This window comes from Emydura macquarii, unplaced genomic scaffold (genome assembly GCF_026122565.2).
Source record: "Emydura macquarii macquarii isolate MOO-44397 ecotype Brisbane River unplaced genomic scaffold, CSIRO-AGI_Emac_v2 contig_2636, whole genome shotgun sequence".
Classification (NCBI taxonomy): Eukaryota; Metazoa; Chordata; order Testudines; family Chelidae; genus Emydura; species Emydura macquarii.
This window is the reverse complement of record NW_027132773.1, coordinates 36,334,370-36,348,475: the sequence shown is the minus strand read 5'-3', so window position 1 is coordinate 36,348,475 and position 14,106 is coordinate 36,334,370. Positions and strand designations below refer to the sequence as shown.

Below are 14,106 nucleotides of genomic sequence, written 5' to 3'. Positions count from 1 at the left end.
TTATAGTCGGGAGTCATATTAGTATATGGTTGCTCAAATCAACGGTACAGACTCCACATTTAGCTTAATGCTGCCTACTCATAGGATTACAGGATTATTTTAGATGGTATGTACTGCAAGCTGGTAAAACCCAAATGATAAAACTGCATTCCCACATGCTCCTATGAAACTGGCTTGATTCCACAATTCAAAAAGTATAACCTATTTCCAGTAGGCAGCTACTGAAGGCAACACCAGTATCATAAAAGCAAAGATGTTTGAAGTTCTGCAGCCCCCACTGCTACACAATAATATTAAAGTTGCAGTATAACAAACTGGTTTAAAGTTAGCTTTGAACACAAAATCAGAACAGCTTACCTAATTTTAGACAAACGTATATATACTACTATTTAACTTTGGTAATTACTGAAATGAAATCTCTAGAGTTCCGTTCTTAATATATCAGGTTAGTATTTTATATCAAATCCAGATTAAAGAAATAAGAATGAAAGAGCATACACTATATTCAAAATTAGATATAAATGCAAGAGGATACAGAATACATAAGATTTATGTTTTACGAGTTTGTCTTCATTACATCCTGAATAGCAGAGCCACTCATGACGCAAGTTCAGAACTTAATGAGTACAATAACCTCCCATCTGTGAATTATCAGATTTGTGTGCTTAACATTTCTATTCTAACATTAAAATACCACGCCCACTCTGATATGCTGCTTCCAACCAAGTTCTCACTTCACAACCACCACTCCACAACTTATTTTTCCTGTGAAAACTTTGATATTTTGACTAGGATATGAAAAAACATCTTTATTGTGAAGCTCTTTGAAATGTAAAACAACACAGAGAATATATGCTATTTTCTGCAGGCTCCTGAAATAAGGCTTTGCATACTAATACACACAATATTCTCCATCTGTAGTCAAAAGCCTGCTATACAGAAAGACAGATTTGAGAATATCACTCGGAAAACTGAAGACATTTAAAGGACAACCTAAATATTTTTTTCCCACCAATAAAGCAAGAGTACAAGTGATTTAATAATTCAGCAAGACCTCATGGGACTGAACTAAGGAAAATCCATTTGCACTATTTCTATAGCAACATAATTGCCAAATGTTAGACTATGAACAAAAGCTATCATTTTCAGTAGTACAATTCATCAGTACAGAAACAGACTAATTCAAAATGTGTTCTGAATAAACCCTTGATATCTTCTAGAGATAGTCAGGATTAAATTAAAAAAAGATTAGTCCATTTCAATTTCTGATGTTGTCAACATTATACATTGCAGGTGAACATATTCAATAAACACCACCATTATTTTTAAAAATTACTTGATTTTCTTTTACTGCAGGGTGTGGAATTTCATTACACTGAGTTTGATCACTTTAAACCAAAGGTATAATTGTTTCTAGATTTTCAGCAGCAGTGTAAAATTAAAAAGGGTGTTTTTATGCAGCTGAGAAAGAAATTAAAACTGTTTTTAAAATATAACTTCCTAAACTAGAAAATAAAGATTAAGAGCATATAGTTTTGAAATTCACCATTAGAACACTAAGGTGATCCGTAAGAAAATCTATCTGCAAGCAGTAAAAATATTTAACTCTTATATAATGTCCTGTGTCTTTTAAGTGCTACAAAAACATTAATTAATCCTCCCATGCCTCTTCAAGATAAGTATGGACTGTAAAAAAATAAAGCTAGTGCTTTAGAAAGTCAGGGTCATCCAAGAGACTAACATTTTCTTCTACCCAGAGAACAGGTCCAGCATGGGCAGCAGTGTAAGGTTTCCTACATGCTTCTAATGTGCTTTCACCTTGACCTTGAGAAACCACTTTTCAGGGTGAGGGGTTAGTTCTATCTGCAAGTCCACTCAGTCTTTAGCCTCTCTCCCGAGACTTAAGAACAATAATTAATGCAAATGGTGGTGGTTTTGTTAAGTGTATTTTTGTTTACTAGGAACCAGAATGAAACTACCAACTCATTTCACATTAGCTTTCAACCATCATCAAACCCAGGAAGCTAAAGGTGAAGTGTACCACATGTCACTCTCTGTCCCTGAGTTAGCCAAGCTCAACCCTCCCTCTCACCCCCAGCTACCAAGAAAAAATAAACAAACAAAAACCCCATCTGTTCTTAATGCTGGTGCATTCTGGGGCATTGTCCCAGATACAAATAAAAATTAAATTCAAGGGAAAAGAAGGAAAAAATTACATTCAACACAAGGCAGTTAGAATGTATTTCATTCAAGACCCTGAACCTGCAGTAAAAATTTGTATTAAATTTACCTTCAATATGTCTCCATGAAGATACAAGGGTTTGTTCAAATCCAGGTTGGGGCTTAGACTGCAAACACACTGTACCTAAGGGCATGGATTGTAGCCCCAATCCTGCAAACATTTATGCACATGCTTACCTTTAATTAGTATCCCCAATGAAGTCAATAGAAGTATTTGTGTTTAAAATTAAGTGAGTATTAAGTGTTTGTAAGATGAGGGCTGGTATCTTTACTCTCATGCCTTGTATTGCATCAGACACACCATAATTGTACTTAACTGATTAGTAATAAATAATAACAATTTAAGTAGTTTCTGTGCCCACTTGTGTGTCTATAAAATTTTTGCAAAAAAATAAGGGAAAAAATCATGTCTATAATACAGTCCTAGGCACTTTTGTATAATTGAAATTTCACAATACCAAAACTGACAATTTAATAAAATAGACTGCTCATCCCACTCCAAAAAACAGCCACCAGCAGATATGATGGATGATAAAAGCCCTCCACAACATGCAAAATAACAGCTCTCATGTGGCACTTTCAGTCAATATATCATGAAGTGGTTAACAAAGGTGGTCAGTATCATTAACCCCACTTTACAGATAAGAAAACTATGGCACCAAGAGGGGAAATGATTTGTCCAAGGTCACGCAGCAGGCCACTGGGAGCTCAAAATAGAACGCAGGTCTCTCTTCAGCCCTCAGCCCATCCTCTTTCCCAAAGGTCTGGGAAAATGATGGGCTTTGCAGTCTGACTGGATTGTTAACAAATCTGGGCACTAGCAGACCAAAGGGAGGGAAGTAGAGCTGCTCATGGAGCGTCCTGTCTGAATGGAGGAGGGAGTTCCATCACACGTCTCCACCAATCACAAAAACCACAAAATGTTTTGTCATGCTGTTAAAATTGCTTTTCATTTTGTAATGCCACTAACTGAAATTTGTGTGGCAGTGGAGGATCTACAGTATGTGATGATCAGAGTTCAGCTTCAACTCTGTATCACAAGGGGTTCAATCAGAGTCTTACCTATATGATTAGGGAATGGGTTATCTTTAAGAGATAGGTCAGATACTGAAATCAATGGTAGCTTAGCTATTGACCTCAATAGCAGCAGGATTAGTCACTAACTATGGAAACGGAAAGAAATAGGGTAGAACAGGTTGAAGTCACCTACCAGTTCTTTAAAGATGAATAAATCTATTTTTAAATAAATACAAAATCACTGTAAAGAACCAGAATAATTACGAGAACAACAAATTAAATTATTTCAAAATGTATTTGTAATTTTAGTATTTAAACTGATCAGTTTTAAAATAAAAATTACAAATACATTTCAGAACAATATGTTAAATCAGTTTTACATTCTTTTACCTGAAAAGCCTGAGATTAACCTATCAAGACTCTGAATTTCTCTTGGTACTGTTCATCAACTCACATCTAAATCACTGAAAGAATATCTTGGCAGGTAAACAAACTCAGTTCTTCATTCAATATTATTATTTAACATTTTTTAAGTCTACATATGTATTTCATTGGTGAAATCAGTGTAAAGGTTATTAATACGTTACTGCTTTTTTAAAAGGAAGATCAGTTCCTTTATATTCTTTTTGTGTGATGTCACAGTGCAAAGATAGAATGATCTAGATGTATAAGGACAAGATTGGGACAAATGGCAATGTGAAGTCTATCCCTAGATTCTCCCATGATTTGCCTTTTGATCTTAGGCAAATCATTTAAGCTCAGGGGTGCATCTAATGTGGGAAAATTAGTGTTTTTCTGCTACCAATGAAGGAACGTGTAGTGTAGACTGGACATGAGTGTTTTTATCATTGTATTGTTGAACTCAGATGTTTAGCAATTTTCCAAGCGCAAATGAAGCCTTTATGCCTCAGTTTCTCCATCTGTTAAACAATGATAATATTTCCCTACTCACATGCAAGTTGTAAATCTTAATTAATTAATGTCTATAAAGTGTTTGGCATCCTCAGATGAAATGGGGTATAGAACTATATAATAGAGTAGCAGGTAATTAGAAGGCAGGAAAGCAAGTGGATGAGACAGCACACATGGAATTAGGGAAGTGTGGGCAGTGTGATCTGTAACAGGAGGAGAAATACACCAAAAAAGCCTATAAAATGAATAAAGGAGGAGGATAATGAACCAAAAAACAGTCCATTTACTTATTATTAAGGGGCATGTGCTTATCAAGATTAGGGCCCCTTCTCTCTCATGTTTCTTCGGCTGGCGCCTATACAGCCATGGTTAGAACAAGAAAGCAGGTGGACAGGCAAAGTGGTAGTGCAGCTGCCACAGAAGATGACTGTAATAACGATGTTGACATCACTAATTGTAATTGGTACACAGAATGCAGACTGGAGGTCATCTGGAGTGGGCACGCTGCCCTAGAAAATGGGCATAACGCTATTACATTTAGTTTGTTTCACTGTTTAGCTCAGTTTACTAATGAACATAAAGAACATCCAACCTTCTCTCCCCTCCCGACAACCCTTTTCTGAGGACTTGAAGATGGTAGTCTCAGCTATGAATTTGTTGTGTCTTGGATTAGTATGAGATATACATCTGTCATGACTCAGTGGTAGGATTATTAGTTTATTATTTATTACTCACTGGCAATGCACATCATAGTGCTTGCTCCCCCAGACAGCTGCCTGTACAGCTCAAACTGAGTGGATTTACATGGTTTCCCAAATTTTAGCTGTGACTAGTACTTGACTGCTTTTGGCTGAACACCATCCACATTGATTAGTGTGGCTTTGTTTCCTACACCCACTAGGTAATGCTGCACAGTACTTTCTCCTATGGACATCACAGTGGGTGTTACCATGAAAGGCCAAGAGAAGCACTATACTGCATGGTATCCACCTGAGAAAGGAAGAAGTAAAGCAGAACCATTCTATTCTGGGAGAACCATTCTATGCTTCTTGCATGACTGAAGAGTTGAAAGAAGACTCGTTACTATATTAGCTATCTCATTTCCAGAATAAGAACTGTGCAGCTTTGTTTTATACTCCTCTAAGCCAACCTCACAATTTACTTAAGAGGCCACTGAGAAGGAGGTAACCTTGGAGAAACATATAAATGTATATTATTTGGAAAATGCATTCTGGCACCATAGCCTCAGTCCCACAACATGAAATCAATGGGCGGGTGTTCAGTACTTCAAAACAAAGGTGCAGTGCCTTATGGATTAGAACACAGTATTTCGTTTACTGGTCAGTCTTTCCCTAATTTATGCCTACAAAATTCCTTCCATTCACTTGTGTATTCTTTAGTTAAACACTGTGATAAAGAAGACTTCCCAGTCTTTCTCCCTCTCTCTTTCTCTCCCCACCCCTATTTCCCTCCTCATCCAACAGCCATTCTTCAAAAGTAATGAGTGCCACTGGGGAGGGGACTGCTGTGTATGGAAGATGGAAAACTCATTTCCATGAGTTCTCCTCACATCCAAATGCTCCACAGCTTCCCAGTGTGCAGGGTTGATCCCTTTGTTTGAAGGCTCATATTCCTCTTTGAAGAGGTTGGCCTATTGCAGAGCCAATCTGTGAAGCCCAAGGGGCAATGGATAATTTTTGAAAGAGCAAGCTTTTGGTATGCAGAGACATTTCTCTAAAGCTTATCCAGTTTTTTGGACTAAAAAAGAAAAAAAAGACTCTAGTCATTTCTATTCAAGGAGAGATTTCAAAGTGTTTGGCCAGGAAACAATGCTATATTCCATGTATTTTAGAGTGGGGTTAACTAATAGACAAGTATGTTCAATGTGTTCAACGTTTATTATTTGATTTTACTGTTGAGAAAAATTTACATATGAATAGTTTCCCAAGAACGTTTCCAAAATTAAATCTGTGCAAATTAATAATCCAGCCATATGCATAGAGAAGGAGATGTTTGCATAAAAACGGACTGTAAAACTTCTTTTGTTTTTGTTGTTCCCCATTTACTAAGGCAGACAAAATCACTTCAATATTGCTGTTCCTAGCCCTGAAGGAGACCATTAATCAAATTATTCCAAATAAGAATAAAAAACAATACAAATGAATGGACAAGAATAGGTATTCATATCTGGGCCTTTGTAGGGAAAAGAACAGAGAAAAAATTGCCAAAAAGTAGGGAAACAGATGGCTGAGAACACTAGATACCACATGAAGACATATTTTCCTAAGAAAACTAATGCACAACATTAATTACCCAAACTACATAGTATATTATGGGATGACAATAATGATCACTAATAAAAACTTACAATGGTGTCTTATCAGTTCTTTTAAAGAAAACAAAAGCAATTATTACAAGAAGGTGTCTATTTCCTACAAATATACCCCACAGACCATCAACAGCCCATGAATGCACTTTCTGTGCTAGTCTGACTTTCACCACTGTCTCATTACTGAAATTACAAAATTGTTATAGGATTCAAACTGTAACTGAAAGGTTCCTCTCATCACATTTTCCTTAACAGAACCACTAGCTGTCTTTGTAAGAACTTACTCAGCTAAATGAAAATTTTACCTTAACTATTTCCTCAATGAAACAGACATGTGAAACAGGGTCTCTCTTCTTTGTCAATACTTTTTGCAAATGCTGCACCTGTAAGAGAGAATTTGTTTCAAGGATATGTTAGGTTTTCTAATGTGTTGTATGCAAAAATTGCACTAATGCAGAAAAGGAAATATAGGGATAAAATACCTGTGCACATGCTGCACAGATCTGATCCATGAGTTTCTCCATGTTTGTCCAGAGCGCTGCTCGGAAGGCTGCAGTGTTCCCTGGTGTTGGCAGAACAGCTCGGCCAGGACCACCTAAACATATTTTGAAGGCAACATATCAACCTATTTCAGGATTTAAAAATCAAAACCAACATTTTCAGGTGTGAGTACCTAAAGAAAGTTAAAAACACAAAAATCCATCTATAGGCACCAAAAGAAGTGGCCTGATTCTTAGAAGTGTTGAGTAGCCACAAACAGCTTGAAACTGCAGCTCTGACAGGTGTGAATGACCACAATCATCTCTATCACCTATAAACTCTGAAGCCTAGTTATTATATTTTAAATGTCAGCATTATTAACTACTTCACTGCTTGTCATCTTAGCAGAACACAAAGCCAACGTACTTCTTCACAGCTGTATGATGTACTGGCAGGCTGAAATGGGACAACTGGTTGCTGTCAAGGATTTAGGCACTCACACCTGAACATTTTGGCCTAAGTATATTAGAATTACAAAAATAAGATATTCTTTTTCATTGAAGGAAATACCATTATTAAGTCTTCATCTCCCTTGAGAAGCCATATGCCATTATTATGGTTCCAACACAAAATTCCACTTCCAAACAGTGTTGTGGAGACTTCAAAATGAAAATCTGACATCTAAATCAGTTTTACATTTGTATTCTTCAATGCTCCATGGCACCATAGCTTAAAATATAAGGGGAACTAAGTTTAATGATGCAGTGATCCATCAAGTTGGAAACGCTGCTTTGAAATATTCCCATTTGACAAAAGTGTTTTAATACATTGGTCAGATTTGTTGCACTGCTTACAAGTAATATACCAGTCTCTCTACGATCCTCCCACAAACAAAAATAAGGTAGAATCAGATTCCAAAAAACCTTAATGGTTTCCATGATGAGATCCTCAGAATGCTAAGAATTTGTGAACAACTGCTATCACTTTTTCTGGGTAGGAGAGGGGGACAAGGAAGGGAGACCAAAGAAATGAGTAATTTGGGCACGATGAGGAGACAGAGCACCTAATTTTATTTATATATATTATATTACCTCTTGAACATCCCTTATCCCCCATGCCTGGTTAACACAAGTGAGGAAGTTCTTCTGAATTATGTCTGGGTAGGTGGGGCAGGAAAAGAAGGTTTCTTCCATATGACTGAGCACAATGCACTTCTGCCAATTGACCGGAGGCTGTTATGCTGTAAATTAAATAATGTGTCCATACTGTACCTCTTGTAACTGCCTGGGATGGCTGAGTCAAAACTTTGATATCCAAAGCATTGTTGATGTTCTCCTCTAGAGATGCACAGTACCCATCCACTACATTAGAAATAGTATCCTTCAAAGTTCCAAGGTTATGGAAAACCTGAAGTGCTGTTCCCACTTGAGTAGGATTCTAGGGAGATAAGGGGAAAAATGGTTATCTCTAACTGTATAACGGTTTTGTTTATCCATAACAAGATGTCATTTCAATATTTAAGTTAACATTCTAGACTGTTTGCTGGCTCATTTCACTTATCATCATGTGATTGGTCTCCTTACAGAGGAACAGGGAAGAAGGGGGGAAAGGGGAGAGGTTGATTTATTCTGATGTTACAATCTCACCACTCAACAAAGAGTTATACATAGGGCAGCATCAGAGGAAAAAGAGGAGAAAGGAAAGGAGATGAAAACAGTTAAGATTATGGCAGGCTACCAACCAGAGATCCAATAATTCTTGCATAGGAAAATTACTGTACAATATTGAGTATTGTATATCTTGGCTACCTCCAGTTATGTGACAGTTAGTAATACTGTAGTTTTCATATACAGTATGAAAGACAGTATGCTTTGCTTCTGTCTTTTAAGTGTCAAACTGTTGATTAAACATGATCAGGTCTTGAAATATCTACTCCTCCACTCATCCAGGGCAAGCAGGGAGCTCTTGTGAGTAAATGCCATCAACATATGCAAAATCTAAACCCCTGCAGAGCTAGCATTTCTCTTTAATGTGAGTTTCCCCGAGGCATTTTAGATAGCTAGAGGGAGGATCATTCACTGGCATGGGTTTGCTGCAGGAGGCACACAGCTTGAAGCCCGCGTACCTGGGCATGCCCAACTCCTGGGTGAAAGTCCCTCAATGACAGGAACAACTATTCACATTTTTATATGCACTAACACTTACTAAGAACTATATACACTAACTACAATAACTATACAATATCTGCAAAAGTCCAAACCACTGGGAAAGAAGCCTGGCAAGAGCAAGAAAGATCATCCCAAGCAACCATCACTGGTGGTAAGAAGGAACCGAGGGGGTGCAGAACTAGCAGCACCCCTTATACTGGCACATATGCATGCGACTCCAGAAGGCGTGAGAGCCCAATGGATGCCACTTGGGGAAAAATATCCAGCAACTGTGCATGTGGTGTGCACATACCTAGCATGGAATGGACATGAGCAAGCACTCGAAGAAAAATAATTCAACAATTTGTGTGGTATTAGACTTGTTCTATGGCTAGTTTAAATATTATTTATTTAATATATTATTCAAGGAATAAGATAGTTACATCTATTTTGGAAGGCTCTGGCAGGAAACTGCAAAGATTTGTAATACTTTTTAGCTGCTGCATATGGTATATATTACTTATTGGGAGGCAGGGGACAGCACTACTGAAGTAGTCTTTTTTTTTTAAATACATCAAGGACCACCTAGAGCAAAGGGCTTCTTTTTATCAAATGAATGTATAAATAAGTATTTAAGCAGCCGTTTGTACTATGTTACATTTTAAAACAGTATAAAATAGAAACTTGATTGACAATGTTACAGTTAAGTAAAAAGTCCAACAAACAGTACATAGCTGTCTTATTCCTGTGGAGGATGGGGTGGGGATGGCCTTGGGAAGTCGTGGACACACAAGCATTTCACCGTGGGTAGCAGAGACAGCTAAAATATTCAAGCCATGAAAATAAAATACTAAAATCATGTCTTTCATCCATTTGCTTCACACAACATTGTTTTCTCTGCTCAAAAAGTAGTTCATATTTTATTTTCCCCATAAGGGGTTCAGAACACACAGCTGGTGCATTATTAATCCTAAAAGAATTATACTTTTTATGCATAGCTAGTTTCTAGGTTTAAGCATGATAAGTACAAAAACTAGAGTCCCTTTTGGGAACAATTGTATTGTGGAGCTAAAGAGAGAGATGTTGGAGGGTAAGAAAAACAAACAACAAATGTACTAGCAGACTGGAATATACATCTATGATTAGCATAGATACACTATTCAGTGGACGCTGGAAAACAGTCTTGCAGATTTCCCACTGCCAACAAGTTTTGCTTTGGGGAAAAACATGAGGACAAAATTCATCTATCTGAGAAACCCTTATGCATCGCTTCCAAATTGGTGTGGATCTCTCTGACCAAAGAAAGCAGCCCTTCTTTTATCAGTATCTTTACTACCATAAAGGTGTAGTCCCACAAAGTTCAAACTTGGCTATGGAAGTGGTTTGCTGATCTACAGTAAACACATGGTCATGTAGAACCATATAGCTGCAGTTACAGGGTGGTTATGTTCTTTCCAAGTTCCTTGTTCTGACCTCCAAACACAGAATGGAGTCTTTGTATTAGCTGAACATACTGTACATAAATAGTCAGATAGATTAATAGACAGCAGAATTATATTTCTGCTGAGACATTAGTGTTCTAATGGATAAGAATAGACTATTCTGCAAAATATTATCCTACAATTATTTACAAAAATGTTATAACTTTAAAATAAATCATGACGCTGTAACCAAGAAGTTAGATTACAAATGAAAGTAGTACAGGCTACAGCATTTTGTACAGTAGCATTTTGTACAGTAGCAAGGTAAAGCCTAATGTGCATGTCACAATAGTAAAGCAATAGTAAAGCAAGCATTTAGAGATCTTTCATTTCACTGACATACATAAACACATAAATCTGTAACCCCCCTCCAACATTTACAGAGCTGCAAAACTCCCACTTGAAACAGTCTTAAATAATGTTAGATGGAAAAATTTAAAAAGCTGTGTGTTGACCTAAGAACACCCCTTTCTATCCAAACTACTCTCCCCTCTTTTGGTACTTCAGCATATCAAATATCGTAGACATGCTGATCTAAAGTTAAGCTGAGTTATGAATATAGAAAGATCCCAGAAATCATCAGTTAAACCTGTCAGCCAACTCCACACCTTAAAAAATGGTTCTATGGTGACAGGTCTAGATTTTAAAAAGTGACTGGTGATTTTGGGTGCCAACTTGAGACATCTTAAAATGGCCTGATTTACAGAGGCCGGTACTCAGCAGTTTCTGAAAACTAGACCCCTACAAGGTATTCTAAGTTGGGCACCCAAAAATTGAGACACCCAAAATCTTTTTCACTCCTTTTGGTACAGCAGAAGCAACACAATTAAGAGAGAAGTAGATGATACAGGATCACCTGAAACATGAAACCCCATGATGACATGTTTATGGTCATTTTTCAGAGTAGAACCACATTTTGTCACTCCTTTCCCTGCAGAGATATGCCTGTGCAGGTCTGATGGTGAAATTTTGTTTGTAGCGTTAATTGCAAGGTCCAAAAACAAGATGCTAGAGTTTAAAACAGAATTTCCCATGCCTATTACCTCTCTCACACCTTAACATGGAAATACAATTTATTTTCCTTTGTTAACTGCAAACACAGCAGCTTACTACATAATTATTGCCAAACTGTAATGATAATTAAAAATTCACCTAAACAGTCAACTGTGTGGTTTACCAACTGAAGTATGATGCATTTTGCCATAGATAAGAAACAGTTTAAGTTTACATTGTCACTTTTGACCAGGGGCTCTTGAAGTTTTTCAGTGTGGACTACATCTTAACAGAGATTGTGTCACGGGCCTCCACCTATCCTTTGAGTCAAGATGGTGTTGGCCATCACAAATATGCACTCGTAATCATATAACATCCATCTGCCAACTACAGCAATTGCTTACATGAGAAAGCAATATTAGGAAAGAAGTGAATTCTACATTGTCTTTTAAATTACATTCAGCAAATGGAAAGAGTAGAGCCAGCACCCGATGACCAGACAGCTCTCTGAGGAAATGCTCCATGGATCACACTCTGGGAGTTTCTCACCTAGGGGAAGTAAGACTTAGCTCGACTAATGCACATACATCAGAAGGTTTTCTAATTGCTTAGGAAAGTTGCACAAGTGAATTTGATTGAAGTTTTTATTATTCTGAAGAAGACAGATGACCCTATTAAGAGATGACTGTGGCAGGAATGCAGAGAAAGAGGACTTTCATTGTAATCAGTTGTAATACAGCTGACGTAATGTATGTAAAACTGTATGCTCTCTGTGTTACCAGTCTCTTGCCAGTTAAGTTGCAAAATATTCACCCCTTTTCAAAAAGAAAAAAATATTACACACACACACACATCAGAAGAACTAGAAAACCTGAATGACTTGTTAATTAAGTTCACTAGAACAAGATCCATAATTAATAAAAAATCATTATTCCACAATGCATCTATAATACAGTACTTGTCAATGTTGTCAACAAGAATAGCTATACATGAGAAATCCACACAAAGCAAAATTCCATAGCATTTAAGACACCCAGTCCTAGTAAATAGTGACTGAGCCCTGAAATAGAACACAAAGGACTGAGAGAGCTAAAGTAATTTAGAAAGCTAGGATGTTTTCATGTGATTATAACTAAGTACATTTTAGATACAACATTTCAGAATAAATGCTTTTGAAGGACAGTTTCCCAAATGACACCTTGCGTTACTTTGGACATGTACTTTAATATTAAATAATATAATTTGATCCAAAAGTTGCCGTGATGGGAAGTACTTCAATTACTTTTTTGCATCTGGTTCAAAAAGCATGAAATACTATTTGTAATTTCCCATACAACATGGCTTTGCACAGTCAGTTTAACAATTAATACAAGCCCCCTTCAAACTTTTTATAATGGTTCTAAATATGAAAATCACTGGCAAGGAATTTTTAAAATATTTTTACTGAAAATGGGGCAGCCCAGCCTTCATTCTGCAGCTGAAAATCCCCACTCTGCCCTCTAGTTAAATGTTTATAAATTCTCAACCTCCTTCTCAGCTTCTGCCACCATCCAATGCACTACCTCTTCAGACACACACTGCCACCTCAGAATAATTCTGTTCTGACAGGATTCTTTTTGTGTCCTTCCACCAAAGTCCAAGAATACGACTCCTGCAAATACATGATCTCCATCAGTATAGTCACTGGGGGTCCAGAGGCAGCTCTTAAAGCTATTCCAGTTGGCAATATCATGTTATTTTGGATTCAAAACTAGTAAATAATTATTATAGTACCCAAACTCATGCCTAATGTTACCGTCCTTAGTGAGGATTAACAGTAGGATATTATTGTAGAGTTAAATTTGAAGAGGACAGGGTGTAGAGCTAACTAAATGTTTCATTTTGTTTGAGCTTTTTTTAAAAAAACTGTAAAGCTGAAGTGAATTTCTAAATGAAACCATTTTGAATCAAAAACATCTAAACGTTTAATTTCAAAAACATCAAAATGAAATATTTTGATTTTTTTCAGAATTTTGGTGGTTTTTTCCAAACTAAACTATTCAACAAATTCAACATAAATTCACAAAATGTTTTTGTCAACCTGAATCTGCATTTTTCAGCAAAAAAAAGTTTCATGTGAAAAATTTTGCTGAGCTCTGCTTGCAACTGCTTTGTGATAGAGATTTAAGTACATTATGTTTAAAGGTGACTTGCAAATAAAGAGAAAGTTGATAAAAGTGGAGCTATTAATTGCAAAGTGATGTTTCTTTCTTTTACCAATGTTAAAAATCTTTGGGAAGGACAGTCTAAACAGGATGGAAGAGATGTTAGCTGCATGCATGCACAAAGAGATGGACTACAATATGTCTGCAGATGTGAGGCACAAGCAGACAGGCTTTAGCAGCAGAGTTTGAATTTAGAAGAGAATAAAAATAGCAAAGAAAGGATTACAGTAAATTGGCCTCAGATCAAGACATGTTCATGTAGATAACAGACCTTAAAAATACTAATCAATTTCCATTATGAC

At 36.8% G+C, this 14,106-nt stretch overlaps 1 protein-coding gene across 1 annotated transcript in view; it reads right to left on the bottom strand.

Moving 5' to 3' along the window:
• Positions 1-14,106, bottom strand: part of COG5 (component of oligomeric golgi complex 5) — a 303,578-nt gene that overhangs the window by 92,084 nt on the left and 197,388 nt on the right. Inside the window, exons 8-10 of the mRNA XM_067564444.1 lie at positions 8,251-8,416; positions 6,982-7,094; positions 6,805-6,882 (exon numbers count right to left, since the gene is read on the bottom strand). Coding sequence (XP_067420545.1) covers positions 6,805-6,882; positions 6,982-7,094; positions 8,251-8,416 — 357 coding nt within the window. The remainder of the gene's footprint in view (positions 1-6,804; positions 6,883-6,981; positions 7,095-8,250; positions 8,417-14,106) is intronic.